This window comes from Thamnophis elegans, chromosome Z, assembly GCF_009769535.1.
Source record: "Thamnophis elegans isolate rThaEle1 chromosome Z, rThaEle1.pri, whole genome shotgun sequence".
NCBI lineage: Eukaryota > Metazoa > Chordata > Lepidosauria > Squamata > Colubridae > Thamnophis > Thamnophis elegans.
Window position 1 is genome coordinate 85,873,335 of NC_045558.1, and position 19,905 is coordinate 85,893,239.

At 39.4% G+C, this 19,905-nt stretch overlaps 1 protein-coding gene across 1 annotated transcript in view; it reads left to right on the forward strand.

The window, feature by feature from the left end:
* Positions 1-293: 293 nt before the first annotated feature.
* Positions 294-19,905, forward strand: part of ARHGAP27 (Rho GTPase activating protein 27) — a 38,982-nt gene continuing 19,370 nt past the window's right edge. Inside the window, exon 1 of the mRNA XM_032234586.1 lies at positions 294-1,052. Coding sequence (XP_032090477.1) covers positions 315-1,052 — 738 coding nt within the window. The 5' untranslated portion in view covers positions 294-314. The remainder of the gene's footprint in view (positions 1,053-19,905) is intronic.

The following is a 19,905-nucleotide window of genomic DNA, read 5'->3' on the forward strand; positions in this document are numbered from 1 at the left end:
CTATATTATAGCATGGTTTAAAGCGGAACATTAACTATCCCACTATACACTTTCAGTAGCTTGCAACTGAAAGATAGAACAAATTACCAATGGAAGTGGTAGAAGAACATTATATCATTTTGTCAAGGATGAGAAGAATAATGATGCAAAAATAAGTACATGTGTATCATTTATTTGGACAGCAGAATTTTGTCATAAAACAGCTCTATCCTTCCTCCTCAAATTAAGTATGCACAGGCCTGTGTAAAGTCATGCTTGACAAACTTTTTTTTTCTTTCAGAGGCACACAAATAGCTCACTCTGTGACACTAAAGATGGAGTCACCAAGCAGAGAGGAGGAAACATATGTGCTGGTGGAATATGCCTTTGAATATACCTCCAAGGATGGCCAACTCATCGCAATCAAACCCAATGAGAGATACATACTTTTAAGGCGAACCAACGACCACTGGTGGCATGTTAGGAAGAGCAAAAACTCTAGGCCTTTTTACATCCCAGCTAAGTATGTTAGAGAGTTGAGCACTTTCATGCCTTCTGAGAGGCCATGTCACACAACACAGCTGGAGGCTATCAATTTAGGGACCTCTGTTGGAGTTGGCAGTGATCAATTGCCAGAGTATGAATATCGATTTGTGACAGCAGTTCAAGAATGCAAAACAGATACCTCACAGCAGGATTCCAGCTCCTTAGGGGTGGGAACAATGATGTCTCTGGAAGATAATGGGAAGAATCTACCCACTTCTGGAGCAGCAACAGGCACACAGCCCTCTCTCAGTGCCTCATACAGTTCTTTTAAGCCACTTTACCTGACAGACTCTAATCATCCTCTGGCCTGTCAAGGTGGTTCTGCTGAGCACATGAGGCCTGCTGTATCTCTGAACGACTTGCCAAGATTCACACTTCCCACCCAGGCAGGTTTGGGGAACTCAGGATTGTACAAAGCTGCTTCGTGGGCTCATCCTCACCCATTTCTGAAGAACAGTACTGAAAACATCTGTAAATTGGTGAAAGACCAAGTGATACAAAACATGCAGGAATGCTGCGCCAAAGAGGTACTTTGAGAATTTCTTATCAAAGGTCTGGATTTCCTATGTCCCAGATGTGTTGGCCTATATATTCCCTTATTCCATTTTAATGAAATATTAATACAGGGGCTATGGGAATTATAATCCAGTAGATTCTGGAAGATATTAATGAGGGAAGGCTTTTATGTTTACCTCCAGAACTCACTGGACTGCAATTTCCATAATTCCTGACAATGTGGTATTATGAGAATTTTAGATTAATTAGATCTGACCATGTAACATTGAAGAAGGCTCCTTTCAAATTAAGATACAACTTGTCAGGCAGAAGAAACAAAGACTTTCCCTCATAAACCTATTGCATTAGGACAAATACTGAAAGTATCTCAAGTATCTATTTATCTAACCAAGAAGTTGGTTCTCATGGTTCTCTTGAGAGCATGATTTGAACAACTTTCAATTCCCATTTTCTATGCAGTGATAAGCAAATAAAGAGTAAATGGGAGAGATGTCTCAGTTCTGCACAGTGTAAGAGAGAAGTGAGCAAGACAGCTGTGGTTCATATAATACATGATGTGTAACTTCAAGTGAAACTCCTACCGGCTTTAGTTTCATTGCTTTGCTTCCAGCCCTTGGCATTTTGATTTATAATTTAGCCTGGGTTACAGATACCTTGACTAGCATATTCCTGCTGATCAAACTGCAGTCTGAAGATACATGAACTAATCATATTGTTGCTCTAATTAGCCACCAATCCTTATTAAGCTATAAGGACTAGCTATTTAAATTAATCTAAAGCTACACTAGTTTGTGTTTTGATTCTTCTTGACTTAATATATTAGTGCTTACTATTAGTGTTTACTATTATGCATGGCTCAAGCTCCTTAGTTCAATATAGCCCATAGTTTAAAAATGCCAGCTTACCATCGGAACCTCACTATAGCATTGGTGAAAATATGTGGACATCCAATAGGAGGTTGGTACTACGATACATCCTTGTGCTGTCATGACACATGTAGAAAAAAGGTTGGGCTTGCATCATGACACTTGTGATGTCAATTTGACACATACGTATCCCCAGGTGACAGGGGTTTTAATAGACTGAGAGTGCGACTTTTATAAATCTTTTGAGCTGCAATGCTCCTGATTTGTCAACTTTACCAAGCCGATATAAGAAGCATGACTAGATGAACTAATACTGTTTTAGTGTAAGATTACATTAAGAGACTCTTGCAAGCCTGGAGGTGCAAACTTTCCTCTACCACTTTTAACTACTTGATCCATGGGAGCATGTCCTTCCTAATTTTTTTTCTCTGACCACTAAGATCCTGTGACTTCTGCCTCTTTTATCTAATTGTTTCCTAGGAGCATCTCTTCCTTCATTCCCCATGGTCATCTATATATTCCATTACATGATTCAATCCCAGAAAGGTATTTCAGAATAACCCAGTTTATTCTTTAAAGCAGGGGTAGTCAACCTTTTTATACCTACCACCCACTTCTGTATCTCTGTTAGTAGTAAAATTTTCTAACTGCCCACCAGTTCCACAGTAATAGTGATTTATAAAGTAGGGAAGTAACTTTACTTTATAAAATTTATAAAGCAGAGTAACAGCAAACCTCTACCGCCCACCATGAAAGCTGAAACGCCCACTAGTGGGCGGTAGGGACCAGGTTGACTACCACTGCTTTAAAGCATCTACCTCTTTTTTTAACTATTGCCATGCAATTCAAAGAATTAGCATGGCTGTCAGACAGGTGCAACAATTGTGTCTTGACAAAATCCTGAACACCTTGCAAAGCACTTCATATCCCTCTTTGATACTAACGACCTTCCATAGGTCTTGCATGGGGAACCACAAGGTAATACTCCAGCTGTATACTAGACAATGAAATTATTAAAATCCTATGGGAAAGTGATGGCAAATCCCTTCTGTTATTATTCCCACAATGCATAAGCTCAACTGAATTAAGCTCAATTTGAGGGAACCTTTACAGTATCTTTTCATCCCACCACACAAGATAATAATATTCATCCACTCATATAGTAGATCAGCGGTTCCCAAACTTTCCAGCTTGGCAAACTAGCAGGAGAGTGGGGAAGAGGGAATAGTTCTATGTGAGTGGCAGGCGCATGCATGAGCATGCACAGCTCCACTTGCACAAGCAGCATATGCACATGCCTGCCACTTGCACAAATGGAGCTTCATACATGACCAAATGGACCTGCGTGTGCATGCTCATCCACCGCTTGTGTGAGTGGAGCTGCTCACACAAGCTCACTTGCCACTTGCAGGGCCTGTTGCAATGCTCCATTCCAAACAGGCTGCGGCCTAGTGGGCCATGGCCCAGGGGTTGGGAACTCCTCACGTAGATTTAAAAAAAGATTGAAATAAGAAGAATAGAGAAGAGAAGAGACTTTGGAGGTCTTCTAGTCCAATCTCCTGCTCAGGCAGAGGACCCTATACCATTTCAGAGAAATGCTTGTCCAATCTCTTAAAACTTCCAGTGTTGGAACATTCACAACTTCTGGAGGCAAGTTGTTTCACTGATTAATTGTTCTGTCAGGAAATTTCTCCTCAGTTCTAAGTTGCTTCTCTTCTTCATTAGTTTCCACCCATTGCTTCTTGGTCTGCCCTCAGGTGCTTTGGAAAACAGATTGACTCCTCTTCTTTGTGGCAGCCCCTGAGATATTGGAACACTGCAATCATGTCAGCCAGGTCCTCCTTTTCATAAGACTAGACATACCCAATTCCAGCAACTGTTCTTTATATGTTTTAGCCTCCAGCCCCTAATCATCTTTGTTGCTCTTCTCTGCACTCGTTCTAGAGTCCCAACATTTTTTTGCATCGTGGCGACCAAAACTGAATGCAGTATTCCAAGTGTGGCCTTACCAAGGCATGATAAAGTGGTATTAACATTTCACGTGATCTTGATTCTATCCCTCTGTTTATGCAGCCTGGAACTCTGTTGGCTTTTTTGGCAACTGCAACACACTGCTCATATTTACCGTATTTTTTGGAGTATAAGATGCACTCCCACCCACCCCCCCAAAAAGTGAGAGGAAATGTCTGTGTGTCTTACACAGGAATATTATGGCAGGGGGAGGGGGGTTGGTGCGGTGGCAAACAGGCCGTGGCAGGGAATGAGCCAGATGAATACCAGATGGATGATGGGAGGCAGGCAGATCTTTTTTTCTTCTTTTCCTCTCCAAAACCTAGGTGCATGTTATAGTCCAGAGCATCTTATAGTCAGAAAAATATGGTAAGTGATTGTCCATTAGGACTCCCAGATCCCTCTCACAGTTACTACTATTGAGCCAGGTACCACCTATACTATGCCTGCGCGTTTGGTTTTTCTTGCCTAAATTAGAACCTTACTTTATTTCATCATTGAATTTCATTTGGTAAGATAGAGCCCAATGTTCAAGTCTGCCAAGATCCCTTCGTAGTTTAAGCCTATTTGTGGCTATTTCTGCAAGCTTGGTGTCATCTGCAAATTTGATGACTTCCCCATCTATTCCTTCATCCAAATCATTGATGAAGATGTTGAAGAGTTAAAACAGAGTCCTGGGGTGCCCCACTGCATTCTTCCCTCTATGTAGATGCTGTTCCATTGAAAACTACACGTTGAGTGGAGTTGGTCAGCTAGTTGCAAATCCATCTGGTAATGATGTTGGCTAGCCCACATTTTTCTATCTTGTCAAGTAGTAGGTTGTGGCCCACTTTATTAAATGCCTAACTGAAGTCAAAGTAAATTATATCCCAGCATTCCTCTGGACCACTTATTTTTTCAGATTCATCTGGCATCATCTGTTTTTGACAAACCTATTGGCTTTTGGTGATGACTTTGTTTGCTTCTCAGTGATGGCGAACCTTTTCAGCACTAAGTGCCCAAACTGGAATGTGTGTGTGGGTGCAACAGAGCCCAGGAAACTCAAACACCAGCTGGCAGGTGTGTATATGTGCACCGGCCACCTGATCTTCGGGTTTCTGGGGCTCCAGCATATGGGGTCAGGCCGCAGGCAGCTCCTGCAGCTTGTCTCTTTGTGGTTCCACCCACCCACCCTGCATCAAAGTACCTTAAATGGACATACAACGATGGCTGCCTTCCAAGCAGCTCTGCTGTGAATAGGGGCAGAAAAGTTCATCCAAGTCTTCTCCTTGTCGGGCACACACAGAACAAACACGCACAAATCGTACATCGCCAGGACCTTCTCTGAGGAGACAGCACATGGGCCAGTCCCTCCAGCACCATGAGATATGTGCGCGTTTTCTCTGTGTGTGTGCACAAGAAGGAGAAGACTTGGCTGAAGTCTTCTCTTCTGAAATCGAAGACAGCCACCGTAGTCTGTCCTTTTAGCATATTTTGACATGGGGGTGGTGGGGGACCATAAAGGGACAGGCTGCAGGAGCTGCCTTCCGAGCAGCTTTGCTGTGAAGTGAGGCAGAAAAGTTCACTGGAGGGACTCACCCATGCGCGGTCTTCTCACAGAAGGTCCCGGTGCAGTGAGATATGTACATGTTTGCTCTGTGCGTATGTTTGAGGCCGAGAAGGAGACGACGACTTGGCCAAACTTTTCTACCTCCCTTTGCAGCGAAGCTGCTCAGAAGGTAACCACCACAGTCTGTCCCTTTAAGGTACTTCAATGCTGCCCATCATCTGGCCTGTGCAAAGGCAGTTGTCGTGCTGATGAGTAGCCGAGTATGCCTTTTGCTTCTTCCTCTCTCCATCCAGATTCAGCATGGTGCAAACACCCCAATGGAGGCAGAAAACAGGGCATTTCCATTGGCCCTTCTCTGGGCCTCAGGGACCGCTGGGAAGGCAGGCAAATGTGCTGGGATTACGGGGCAAGCAGTGGGGAAGGCAGGCAAGTTGGGGATAGTGGGGAAGGCAGCAGAGAAGACAGGCAAGCATGGCAGAGCCACAGGGATCCCTGGGAAGGCCTCATGGAAAGCAGGCAAGCATGTGGGGCCATGTGCCATGTAGAAAAGAATAGGGAAGGCAGGCAGGTATGGTGGGGGGAAAGCTAGCTAAGCTGTAACTCGCAGTCTTACGCACCCAGGCAGGAGATCAGGGCTGCTCAGTTGGGCCACAGTCACCACGTGGGAAGGCAGGCAAGCCGCAGAGACTGTGTGGTCAATACAAGTGAGGAACCACACAGTGTGCTATGCCATGGAGGCGAGGTGACTGGGCAGGGCAAGGCGGGCAGGACAAGTGGGCAGGGCGAGCCAGTGAGCGGGCAGGCAGAGGCAGAGCCAGCCAGAGATGGAATTTGCCAGTTCTCCAAACTCCTCAAAAGAACCGGCTGAATACCACCTCTGAGTAGAATGATCCAGATTTTGATCCAGATGAACTATGTGGGTTCATTTTAGATCATATCCCAGAAAGGTAGCCGACATACAGTAAAGTATTTCTTTTCCATAGGGAAGCATGTTGAATTGCCACAAACAATATTAGAAAAATATTACTTAAACAGCAACCTGGCTCCTTCCAAATATGTTATAACTAAAATTCCCATGCAGCAGAGCAACTGTTCTAGAAAACATGTCTAGTACAAATGTAAACAAATGTAGAATATTACTGTAGTTCCTACTGATTAACCCCAGCAGGGGGTACTATTTCCCTATGCTTGGTCTCTTATTGAGGCAGAAGAAGTGATAAGAGCAGCTTTAAAAAAAACACACACACATTTTCTAATGTTCCCCTACATAAACACATCAGTTCTCTACAAACAGAAATAGAACAAAATAGAACGTTCATTGGAAAAAAATGACTATCACTGTCAACTTTCTATTTACAAGTTTAGCATTTGGAGTGAGTTTTAGATTTAGACTAGACAATCCATGACCATCTGGGTCATTGTTTCAGGGATACCTCCTTACCAGATTCCTCAGTGACTTCAACAATGAAGCTGAAGAGCTCCAATATGATGCCTTCACCACAAAAAAAAAAATTCAATTTCAAGGAAATATTCAGATATGTATCTTCCTAGAATGTAGCCCTTGTTGAAATGTATGCTTCAGTCAAACATACGTACGATAGTTGTCCACAGGAAATCACATGTTGTACCATGTCATAAAATGATTTGTGATAATTTTATATCTTAAAATGTTTTATAGAATTCCAAATTTCAATTCCATGGAAGCCATGGTCTCCAATTTTGGATGCATTCTGTCATTTAGGCTATTTGAAGTACCTTGGTTCAAAAATCCTACAATGCACTCTTGTGCCCAGTTAAATTACAGATACAAGAGTTTTAGTAATCTATAGATAACTGTTTTCCCTCAGTGATTTTTGTTCTTCCTGTTTCCATAAAGATATGAGAGAATTTCTCTTACTTTATTTATTAAATTTATAAACACTCCAGTCTACATAATTCTTTGTGGCTTAGGGAATGCAATCATTAAAACAGAAAAAAAGCAGAATATATAATTCAAAAGGGAAGGGAAACTCTCAATTAAACAACAATAGATCCCACAACAACAGGAGCTATTTCCCATTCTAACCCAGGGCCTGGAGCAGAGGCAGGTTTAAGGACTTGTATAAACAGAGGGGAGGGGGGGTTGTACAAATTTTGGCTCAGGTTATGTTTCATGATGGAGAAGGCCCACTTCCTGGATATTGCCAGATGGCACTGTTTAATCAGTGGGACTCAAATCATAGCAGTTATGTTAGACATGCAAAACAATAAAGGAGATCCGTGGTCCTTCCCTTAACAGGTCCTATGCCATAAAGGGCTTTTTAGTACGTTGAATTGCCCCTAGTAGTTTACTGGTAACTAGTGCAGCTCACAGAGTAGAGGTTAGCATGGGCACATCATGGATTGCCCATCACTGCTCATTCCACTACACTCTAGACCAGTATAATATCTAAGTGATCTTCTAAAGTAGTTGTATGTGAAATATATTGTGGTAATTTAATTGCAAGATGACCAAAGCATAAGTGACTCCAGGGCTAGATATGAGATATATAGAGCCGAGGTGGCGCAGTGGTTAAATGCGGCTACTTCAGCTGACTGCAATTCTGCAGTTCGGCTGTTCAAATCTCACCGGCTCAGGGTTGACTCAGCCTTCCATCCTTCCAAGGTGGGTAAAATGAGGACCCAGATTGTTGTTGGGGGCAATATGCTGACTCTGTAAACCGCTTAGAGAGGGCTGAAAGCCCTATGAAGCGGTATATAAGTCTAACTGCTATTGCTATAAATGGCTCATGCAAAGGCGTTCTTGGCCAGAGTTGTCGCTTGCTGCTTTCTACTTTTGAATTTAATCAAGGACTTAAGGTAGCACCAAAAAAAAGAGAGCACCATCAGATTGAGCACTACCAGCAGAGCTCTAATTTGATATTCTAGTATATAATTAAGGAAGCCAAAGTTCATCTGATTTGAACTTGGCTACCTGAAATCTTCCTTTGAACTCTGGAAAAGAAGAGAGAGCATTAAAATTCTGAACATTCATATATTACCTCTTGCACTGGGTAAGCCCAGATAAGCCACACATTGAATGTATTAAAATTTAAGAGGGGATTTCTCAGTGCCAGCAGTTCTGAGGTATTTTTCCTACAAATAAAAACAAAAGTCAAAAATCTTCAGGCAGATTTAGACCCTGTATGTGTGTGTGTGTGTGTGTGTGTGTGTGTGTGTGTGTGTGTGTGTGTATACACATATACTTCATTCATTCATTCAATTTCTAGAAAAAATCTTGCATTATGCACAACAATGTGTTAAGCAGAAATTTAGTAGAAAACATGTCTTCCACTAAGGAAATGCTTATGGTGAATGAAGAGGATATGCACTTTTCTTTTTCTCACTGCTGCCTGTCATATGGCTTTTCAAACTGCTCAGGAGTCCTGCCAGAAACAAATCACATGCCCTTTGGAAGGCGGGTGCATTCCAGGGTCTTTAGTCATTCCCTTATTAAGGTGCACTGCTTCCAGGTTAATCTACTTACCTTTACTATAAATAGAAAGGTAGAGAAGACCACACCCTGAAAGGGCAATAGCCAGGGCTGAAATAACTAGCAGCAACTGATAATGCCAAATTACCTTCTCTTAAGTTAGAACTATACTTGTAAAAGTAACTCTGGATACAAAAGGTCACAAAACTGCATGGGAGAAATAGAAGTTGTATTCCTTATGTAGATGAATATTTGAGTTGAGAGAATGTGTATTTATTTACCTTGCTTCTTTCAGCTTCTACCTGGACCTAACCCAAACATTTCATTTCATTTATTTGTTTATTAAATTTATATGTCATCAACCACAGTGTGCAAAAGTTCTGGGTAGATTTTTAAATAATTAAAGAAACAAAATATAAATTTAAAAATTGACCAAGCAGCTTAAATGTCAGGGTATTTGACATAATTTTCTGAGGTATAGACTGTAAACTGACTATCTGAAGAAAAGAAAAAGTTGATAGAATCTTGTTTGAACTGATCTGATTGGTTCATAGATACACCCATTAAGTTTTCCTAGAAACACCATAGAAGTGATTTTCCATTTCCTTATTCCAGGTATATATATATATATATATATATATATATATATATATATATATATATATATATATATATATATATATATATATATATATGCCTATATGTACATATAAATTGGGATATTAATCCCTTGCTGAAGGATTGTAAAATGAAGCATGAATCTACAGAACTGTGGCACAGAAATATTTGCTTAATAATGGTATCACACCTGGAATTTCAGCTGATGCGTTGACACTTATTTGATTAACAAGTGCATGATGCTCATGAAAAGTTAACTACTGGTCAAGATGAACAATAGAAAATTCTAATTCAAAGAAACAGCTGATATTTGATACCAAAATGTCCATACTGACTTCAATGCTAATCAGTCAAAGAATTCATTACATTTCAGAATATTAATAATTACATTATCTGAACAGTGATTGCTGGCTTAGGCAACATATGAATCAATGTTCTAAGCCAGTGTTTCTCAGCCTTGACAACTTTAAGATGTGGGGATTCATTTCCCAGAATTCCTTATCTAGCAATGAGAAGAAATAGTATTATATTATTCAGGAGCTGTCCAGGACCCAAAAGGTATTAATTTAACATAGAGATTTTTTAATCAACTTGCTGTGTTCACATTATTAAAAACTATTCCATGGATTTGATCATCATATTTGCACTGATAGGGTAAGCTTAGCTCCAAACTTTCTTGGACTCCCCTACCATGCAACATTATGATAATTACTGCAGTTGTCCTGCTGGATGCCTATGTTAAGGTAATTCAGCAAGGGTGGAAGAGATACAGTATGTGGAACTTTTGGCCTTGGAATACTAAAGAGACACAGATGCATCATTTGCAGCACAAAAGGGACATTATTGAAATAGTATGTTCCAATATTCAACACAGTACTGATTTACACAGTGCCCTCTGTGGAAAGGATGGTGTGGACATGGATTACTTCATAATGCCCAATGATTAAGAATTTCATTTAAAGATATTCATATACTATACAATACAATACAATAGCAGAGTTGGAAGGGACCTTGGCGGTCTTCTAGTCCAACCGCCTGCCTAGGCAGGAAACCCTATACCATTTCAGACAAATGTCTATCCAACATCTTCTTAAAGACTTCCAGTGTTGGGGCATTCACAACTTCTGGAGGCAAGCTGTTCCACTGATTAATTGTTCTAACTGTCAGGAAATTTCTCCTCAGTTCTAAGTTGCTTCTCTCCTTGATTAGTTTCCACCCATTGCTTCTTGTTCTACCCTCAGGTGCCTTGGAAAATAGTTTGACTCCCTCTTCTTTGTGGCAACCCCTGAGATATTGGAACACTGCTATCATGTCTCCCCTAGTCCTTCTTTCTATTAAACTAGACATACCCAGTCAAGCATTCTTCATATATTTTAGCCTCCAGTCCTCTAATCATCTTTGTTGCTCTTCTTTGCACTCTTTCTAGAGTCTCCACATCTTTTCTACATCATGGTGACCAAAACTGAATGCAGTATTCCACAAGGAGCAGTCTTCAGGTCTCAAAACCATCTTATACTATATACAACATATGTAACTGTGTAGTTCTAGTTGTAAAGACTCTCACGCAAGGCAAAACTCTTATACCCTAGAGAATGATCTCAAGAGACACCTCTAAATTTAAGCAACAATTTCAATTGTCCTCTTTAACTGCTTTACAGAATCAGAAAATATTAGAGTTGAAAATCAGTTTACTATAAATTAGGCCTCTCTACCTAGTTCACTGTAATCCTACTCAGGTCTAAATGTCAGTTAAAAGTGTGGACATTATTATGTAGTGGGCTGCACTAGGCAGATCAGACAGCATAGATACAATAGCAGTTATTGACTCAACTGGAACTCTCTAACAACAGGCAAATTCCTGTAATTTATACTCTGGGCCCACAGGGCCTCAACCAATCGTGATACTTGAAAAAGCCCGTCCACATATGAATGTTTTAAGTTTCCCTCCAAAACTGTTGCAATTAACAGTTAGGGATCTATCTATCTATCTATCTATCTATCTATCTATCTATCTATCCATCCATCCATCCATCCATCCATCCATCCATCCATCCATCTATCTCCAATACGTAACAGACATGATTGACCAAAGGGAGAGATATAAATTAATTCATGCATCTCATTACACACTAATTCAAAGTGCTATTTACCTCATCTGTAATTGGCTTAAAGTCATCATTGAGATAACATTGCTGTAGAATTACAAGAAGTTGTACACTAACAAGAATCCTGGGACAATGTATAACATATTGCAATATATTGGAGTTTATACAATGACAAAAAATTTAGTAGATTTGTACTAGCATTGGGGGTTTTTTTTTGAACCAATGGAAAAATTTCATCAACTACAAAACAAAACACCTAAATCAAGGGAAAACTGCTTGATGCAATGAGGTCACAGGATAATTGACATCAAGTGATTACTCTTTGCCATTATACCTACGTTAATTAAATTGATCTGGATATCTGGAGAGCAATACCAAGCAAATGGAAGCAAGCCATCATATTCCTATTTATAAAAAGGAGATAGTCACAGATACAAAACTATGGTGGAATTAGTCTGATCCCCATAGTTATATATTCATGCAGAATGTGCAATATTCATGTAGCTAATCCATCTGTCTCCCATCCTTGTCCTTTTAGATAAGTTTTTATACCATTAATTAGGGTACCTGCAGGACTCGGTACTCTCTCCACTCCTATTCAACCTCTCCATGAAGCCATTGGACAAGATCTTCCATCACCATGGATTGAGATATCATCAATATGCTGATGATACCTCAGTCTATGGTGAGTTAAGAGATGCCATGACCTCTCGCAGTGCCTGGAGATTGTTAGGGGCTAGATGGGGAGAACTGGTTGAAAATGAATCCTGGCAAGACCAAGTGGGTTCTTAGGCCCATGGAGAATTGCCATCTTTGGACTTGGGTGGGTGGCACTGCCCCAAACAGACCCAGTCCATAATTTGGGGGTTCTACTGGACTTGCAACTCCTGCTCAAAGAGCAAGTGGCAACTGGGGCCTTGCAGGAGGGGCTTTGAACAACTGCAGCTTGTGCACCAGTTACATCCTTTCCTGGACCAACAATCCTTACTCACAGTCACTCATGCTCTAATCACCTGCCATCTTGACTATTGCTCTACATAGGGCTGCCCTTGAAAAGCATCTGTAAACTCCAGCTGGTTCAAAATGCGGGGCCCACATGATTCTGTGCAGACCTCACTATACACATGTGTCACCTCTCCTGAGGAAGCTGCATTGGTTGCCAAATTGCTTCGAGGTGCAATTCAAGGTGCTGGTTGTTACCTTTAAACCCTTCATGGCTTGGAACCAGGTTATCCAAGGGACTATCTCTTGCTGGTCACAACAACCAACCTACTAGAGCAGGGAGGCAAGGAATGCTGTGGATCCCATCCCTTAAGGAGATACATCTGGCGGGACCCAGAAGAAGGGCTTTCTCCATGGTGGCTCCCTCCCTCTGGAATATCATCTCCCCAGAGATTAAACTGATCCCCACTTGGACTCTTTTTCAGAAGGCCTGAAGATATGCCATGCCAATGTAATCCAGAGCAGAATGGAGCCTATTAAATGGCTGGTAGGAGTGTATGTTGTCACCGGGAGGGAGGGAGGGGGTTATTTTTTATTTTTTTTATTGGTTTCTTTTATATTGTGTTTTTATTTCCTGTAAAGTGCATCACCTTTGAGTCACCTGTGAGCAAAGAGGCAGTCATATAAATTTTCCAAAGAAATAAATACCTGCATTCTCTGAGCAAGTTAGGAGTTGAAGGCAGTAGTTCTGCATCCTCTTGAATAAGTAACTCCAATCCATGATAGTAGAGAAGGGGAGATTATTCAAACATATGCCTATTCATGGAATGCCTGAGAAATTACCTTTCTTTTTTTGTTTAACAATTAATAGAAACTGTTTAGCATGAAGTTACTTGAGTAGGTTAACTATTAGTATGGAATGCATACTATCATAGTAAATAGAATTAACTCAATTGGTTATGTTTCCTGTCTAGCATACCTAATCAAGTTAACATCAATCTTGGAGGTTTAAAAATACAATTCTCCTACCATTTCCTTTACAGCGTGAGAAACTAGGATGTGTCTCTTCTGAGCTTCTTACAGGCCCACTATCTAGTTGTGGGCTGTGCAGTCTCTCATCTGACTGTTACTTAGGCAGCTGTCACTTGGTTCTGTCTCCTAGTTCCAAGACCTTTCCTACATACTATTATACATCCAGACAAATCAAGAGCAAGAATTCCAAGGTCACATAGGTCTTCTATAAAATGTTTATGAAAAATGGTTTTGAGAATGCATGTTCACTAGCAGAAGACCCCAAAAATTTAAATAGTTGCTTTACAATTGGTAAAAATAAAGGAGAATAGAAACAAGACACACACATTCTTTGTAATGTAGCATGTCAGCCCTTATACATGCATAATAAATACACAAACATTACTTAAAGTAAAAAGAACCTATTCAATGTACAACATTCTTATATCAAACTCAACAAGCTCTTGTGGAAAAAAATAATGGAAGAGGACTTTAACATGGACCTTATGATAGCTTTACTATCTCCTTGGTCATTGGAATATAAAATGGTGGAAAACAGTTCAACTTTTGTTGCTAGCTACAAGGTTGTTGTTTTTTAAGCTAGGAAAATAAAATACATATTTATTTGGTTCACTGGTATTTAAAAAGTACAGGAAAAAGCATTGGCTGAAAGATAAATGGAGCACAAGGATGGTTTAAGAATTTTTAATTAAAGATGGTTTATATTTCATTTCATAATTATTCATAATTAGAACTATTTGCAGTTTTATATAGTAAGTCTATGTGTAATTTAATAAACCTATAAAAATAATTTCTGTCAGATATTTTAACAATAGTGGACACAAACTATAAAGGAGGAATGGTGTTGATTTCCCCCCTAAAATAAACACAGCAGCCTTGATTAGAGAGGGCTTATCAATTATTAGTAAAATTTAGTAGTAGTTAGTGGCAACTAAGTTTATGAGAATGCACTCCTATTTATTATACACTCCCTTAAACAACTGGGAGACTACAGCGAGTAGAAGGTAAAAAGTGGAGAATGACTGACCTTAGCCAGTATGGCAATGCTTTATTCTTATGGGTCTCACAACCTTAAAAGATGTGCAAAATAACACAATAAGGCAAACAAAGCTGCTATGAACATTTGCAAATGCAAACTTTTGTCAGGTATGCTATTTGCAAACCCTCTCAAAATGTTGCCTTAGGTAGTAACTATGTTTTCTCAGAAAGAGAAGAAAAACGTAATGTCTATACCACATGAAACCATAATTTGTTTATTGAACAAGCTATAGTTTTCTAAGGCAACAAACTAAGCCATAAAACTATATTCACAAGCTACAGTTCTGTGGCTCCATTTGCACAATAAGCAATACTAAGCCATAAGCAAACAAATCACTATCTACCATAACAAATTATACGAATATTACAGGTTGTCCTTGACTTACAACAGTTTGTTTAGCCACACTTTACGTTACAAGAGCATTGGAAAAAAGTGACATGACAGTTTTGCATACTCACAATCATTATAGCCTCCTCATGGTCATGTGACCAGAATTTAAACACTTGGCAACTGGTTCATATTTATGATGGTTGCGGTGTTCCAGGGTCATATAATAACCTTTTGGGACCTTCTGACAAGTAAAGTCAGTGGGGAAGTCAGGTTCACTTAACAACTGTGTTACTAACTTAACAAATGGAGTGATTCACTTAACAACTGTGGCAATAAAGGTTGTAAAATGGAGCAAAAATCACTTAACGATTTTACCTAGCAACAGAAATTTTGGGCTCAATTGTGTTTGTAAATCAAGAACTACCGTATCAGATCTGGCCTGCCAAAATCCATATGGCCATCAGATGGCAGCAAAGTTAGGGTTTTTTCCCCATTTCCCCTCTTCTCTGGTAATTTGGCATTTTTGAAGCCCAGATTCAATAGCCCCAAATTTAAAAAAAGTAGATCTTTTTTGAAAACACATTTTGTTCTAAGTATTTGTTCAGCTAGCCTTTAAGTTGTAATGTAACTGAATATTTTTGGGGATCATGCCTGGCTGGCAACAATTTTAAGTTTGACATATCTATTCTCCTAATCCTAGATTTTCTGGATTGGTGGCATATGAGGGCATTGTGCTAGAACCTCACATTCTGCTTTTTTTTTCTCCAAAGCCAACCATATCCTCTTTTCTTTTAATAGTCTCCTAGCTACAATTTACAGAAATGGATTCATTAGCAAAAGAACCCGGAGCTGATGGAGCATGAGTGCTGAAAGGGTTAAGCTAAGGAGGACTCACTAAGTTTCTTCCCTTATGCAAATGATCGATTTGCTTCACCTGTCCAAAGAGGTGGGGAATAAGAAAGCTCAAGGGCAGGGTGGAGCTGTTGGTTAGGGAAAAAAAGCCAACTGAGTGAGATAGTCAGGAGAGAGCAGCCTCTGGTGACTTATCTTTACGCCTTAGGTAAGTAAAAGTCTGAATGTTAAATACTTGCTGGATGTTTGGAATAAGAGGCTGAACAGGGAGGGAGAAAGGAAAGAGGTGTGAACCAAGGTTACTTTCCTCTGGCTGAAAGGGAATCTGGGGGTAGGTGCTACACTGCACCTAATGCTCTGTGTAACATAGCATTCCTTGTAAGATGTTCCAGGATGTTTTTTTAGTTTTCTCACATGATACTTAAAAGGGCTTAATTACAGCTTAATTACATGAAATCTCAGTTTTGGCAAGTATGGTAAATCCTTTACAAACTTTTGGTTGTTCAGTAGTTTATATCAGAGCAGGTGAGATAGGAACTTGATAGTATCAAATAGAGTAATTGGCCATCTCTGACAATCTTGTTAGCAAGAACTTTATGCTGGAATAGAATGATAAAAGTGTGAAACTTTCCACATTGTAGTTTATACATGCACTGTATGCTGATCCAAGGAAAGCTTGCTGAAGCTTCCTATGGGGAGAGTCTGTTCAAAGCCTTCTTACATGTTTACCTAGGGATAATTCTAATTCCTTGATGTTTTCCTCTAAGTACTTCTACATTTAATTGTGGTATAGTATGCAAAGCCAGAAATGTTAAATGTTCATTTTTAAAGCAAATATAATAGTCTAGTTTGTATGCAAACTACATACTGTGCACCCTAATGCTTAAAGGAGGCAATTAAGCTAAGGGTCTGCCTCTCACACATTTGTTAAAATAAGACAGTAGCCTTTGCCCTTTCTTAGCTAGTAATGACAATTTGTGTGCTGTGGGAACCTCCACAAAATGGTTGGTTTTAGACAATTTGCCATTTTCCATAACCATTTCTCAAAATGCAAAGTGATGTAATGTAATTTGCCTAAAAGAATTAAAAGTAAAGGAATACAAATGGTTCTTGCTTATTAACAACCCTCTTGTTCAGCAACCATTTGAAATTAAAACGGCACTGAACCAGTAGTACTTGGGTGTGGTACCTGCCTTGCAATTATGACATCACAGTGAATTGGGATTACATGATTGCCATTTAAAACTTTCTTTATTGGCCTCTTACGAGCAAAGGCAATGGGGAACTCACCAAGAGTTTGTAAATGGCAATCATGTGATGTCCCCGCTTAATGAATTGTGCTGATTCTGACACTTCCACGAGCTGTTAAGTGTCACTATGTGGCACAGTCATATAATTTGACTGTTTATGACTCACTTAGCAATGGAAATTCTGGTCCCAATGATCATCTTTAAGTGAGGACTTCCTCTTTGTAGTGGTAAAAAAGTGGAACAATTAATTTGTTTTTTAATAGCATGCTGACTGAAGAAAGGAAATAAATGGACAAATTTAAGAAACATTAAAAAGTAAAGGATGATACAGTATATGGCTTGCTAGGAGGAAAAATGGATGAAAATTGATTGAGAACAAAGTTAAGGGACATATAAAAGAAGTAGGTTGGGGAAAATGATGATAGACACTGAATAAGAATCCAGTCATAAAACAGGAACATGAAGCATATTTTTTCTTTTCATTTCTTTCACTTTTTTGTTAAAAGCACTACATTGTCAAAGAGAATGGGAAAAATGTATCCCCATCATTACTGTCCTTGTGTTCTGCTATTAGGATTTTTTAATAGTCTCTGGTAAAGACCAAAGGGGGGGGGGGGGGGAATTCCCATTCCTTCATGCATATGTTTAATTGTGCAATGTTTAAACTGTTTCTTGTATGCATAGCCAATTTTAAATCACTCCACAAATCTTGGTGGTTTTAGATATAGGCTTTGACTTGTTCTTTCCAGACTCTCCATTTCTTGCTTTTCAGCAATTTTTGATGGATTTACTATAATGCGTAGGGATATGATCACATTGCAAGGTCCATGTTCGGCTGAGTTTCAACCTTCTGCCGCTGATGTGAGGATCTTGCATTATCCTCAAGCCCCCTCGGGTACTTTGAAGAATTCACACTACTTCCTATGATTGGGACTTGCCCTGATGCAGCAAAGTAACCCCAAACCATAACATTCCCACCACCTTACTTTATAGTTTGCATTGGGTTCTTCTGGTGGAATTATGGTTATTTTATTCTGCTTTTGATATCAATTTCACCAGAAGAATCTGATGCAAACTGTAAAGCAAGATGGTGGGAATGTTATGGTTTGGGGTTATTTTGCTACATCAGGGCAAGTCCCAATCATAGGAAATAGTGTGAATTCTTCCAAGTACCCGAGGGGGCTTGAGGATAATGCACGATCCTCATATCAGATCAGAAGGTTGAAACTCAATCGAACATGGACCTTGCAATGTGACAGTGTTGCTAAGCATTATAGTAAATCCATCAAAAATGGCTGAAAAGCAAGAAATGGAGGGTTTAAAAAAGCCAAGTCAAAGCCTCTTTTCAGACTTTGGCTATATATAAAACTCATGCCCAATGCTCTTGCCTCTTATTTTTCCCCACGACAGTCCTGTGACTGGCCCAGTCACCCAACAGCTTTCATGCCTAAAGGAGGCCTAATCATTCTCAGTCTCTTGGTTTCTAGGCCAACACCATCAGCATTTTAAATGAAGAAATGTAGTCTTTAGGTTCCCCCCCACCCCCAAAAAAATGTGTCTTCTGGTACTATGAACAAACAATTATCTTTGCCTTATTTATCTAGATTATATTGTTCCAGAAGTCTTTGTCTAGATTTTCACGAGCAAACTTTAGACTTATTCTGATGTTCTTTCTGGACGACAAAGGTTTCCTCCTGGCATATCTCTCAGGTGGATTTAATTTGTGCAACTCTCTTTATTGGTACAATCATCCACAGCAATAGTGTTGAGATTTAGCTGTGTATGTAATGAAATTTTTGGGACCTTAGAGACTTCTTTCAGCATTTTTCACCCTACTCTTAAGCTGAACTTGTCGGGATGGCTTGTCCTAAGTAGGTTGGCAGTTGTTGGAAATCATCTCCACTTGTGGAATGATTGGTGTCTAGTTGTTTGGTAATTTTTAAAAATTCCTACCCAGGTTTATAGGCATCTACAACCTACTTTCTGAAGACCCCAAACAGCATTTTCAATCTAAACATGATGATAACACCCAATACAACAACAAAGAGCAATCCAACTAAATATCTGGGATTTAAATGACAAGTTTCTCCCAGATCCTTTCTGTTCTAATTATTGGCACCTGATCTTGTACATCTGAGTCTAATTTTAGGTATTTGAGACATCTGTAGTGATAACCATAACATATCTTTTCCACCTGCAAATTTTGCTTTTATGTTTATCTAAATTATACAATTATCACAACATGTAAATGTTGCATGATAGATTATATCAAGATCCCACTTAATCAGTATTGTTGAAATGAAGATCAAATATCTATGTTAAAATATATTGAAAAAGTTTTTAAAATAGTGGGATGTACATACTTTTTCATGTAACTGCCTTATCCAGCCTGAATTGAACTTCTAGGAAGATGCCCTTGTTTCATGATTTCATTTCTTACACATTTTGCCTTGTAAACTACACCCATAGTTTTTAATATTGCTGCAGTTTCTACAGCCATACCAGGTCAACAATAACATATTTTGGGGGGAAGACCTGATATTTAACCAATTCGTTAAAAAAACAAAAATGTCTTAATTTAGGCATCTCTGTTGCACTTCTTCTTTCTTTCTCCATTCCTTCAATGCCAATCTTAGGAGAAATCGAACAGTAAAATAGTAAAGTCACATTTGACATTTGATCATCATCATCATCATCATCTCACAGTTTTCTCCTTTTTTTTAAAAAAGGGGAGTTTTTAAACAGTTTTTTTTTATAGTATCTATGTCTTAAAGCATGAGCCCAGTTTGCCTGTTGGAAGAACTGGTCTTGTATAATCAC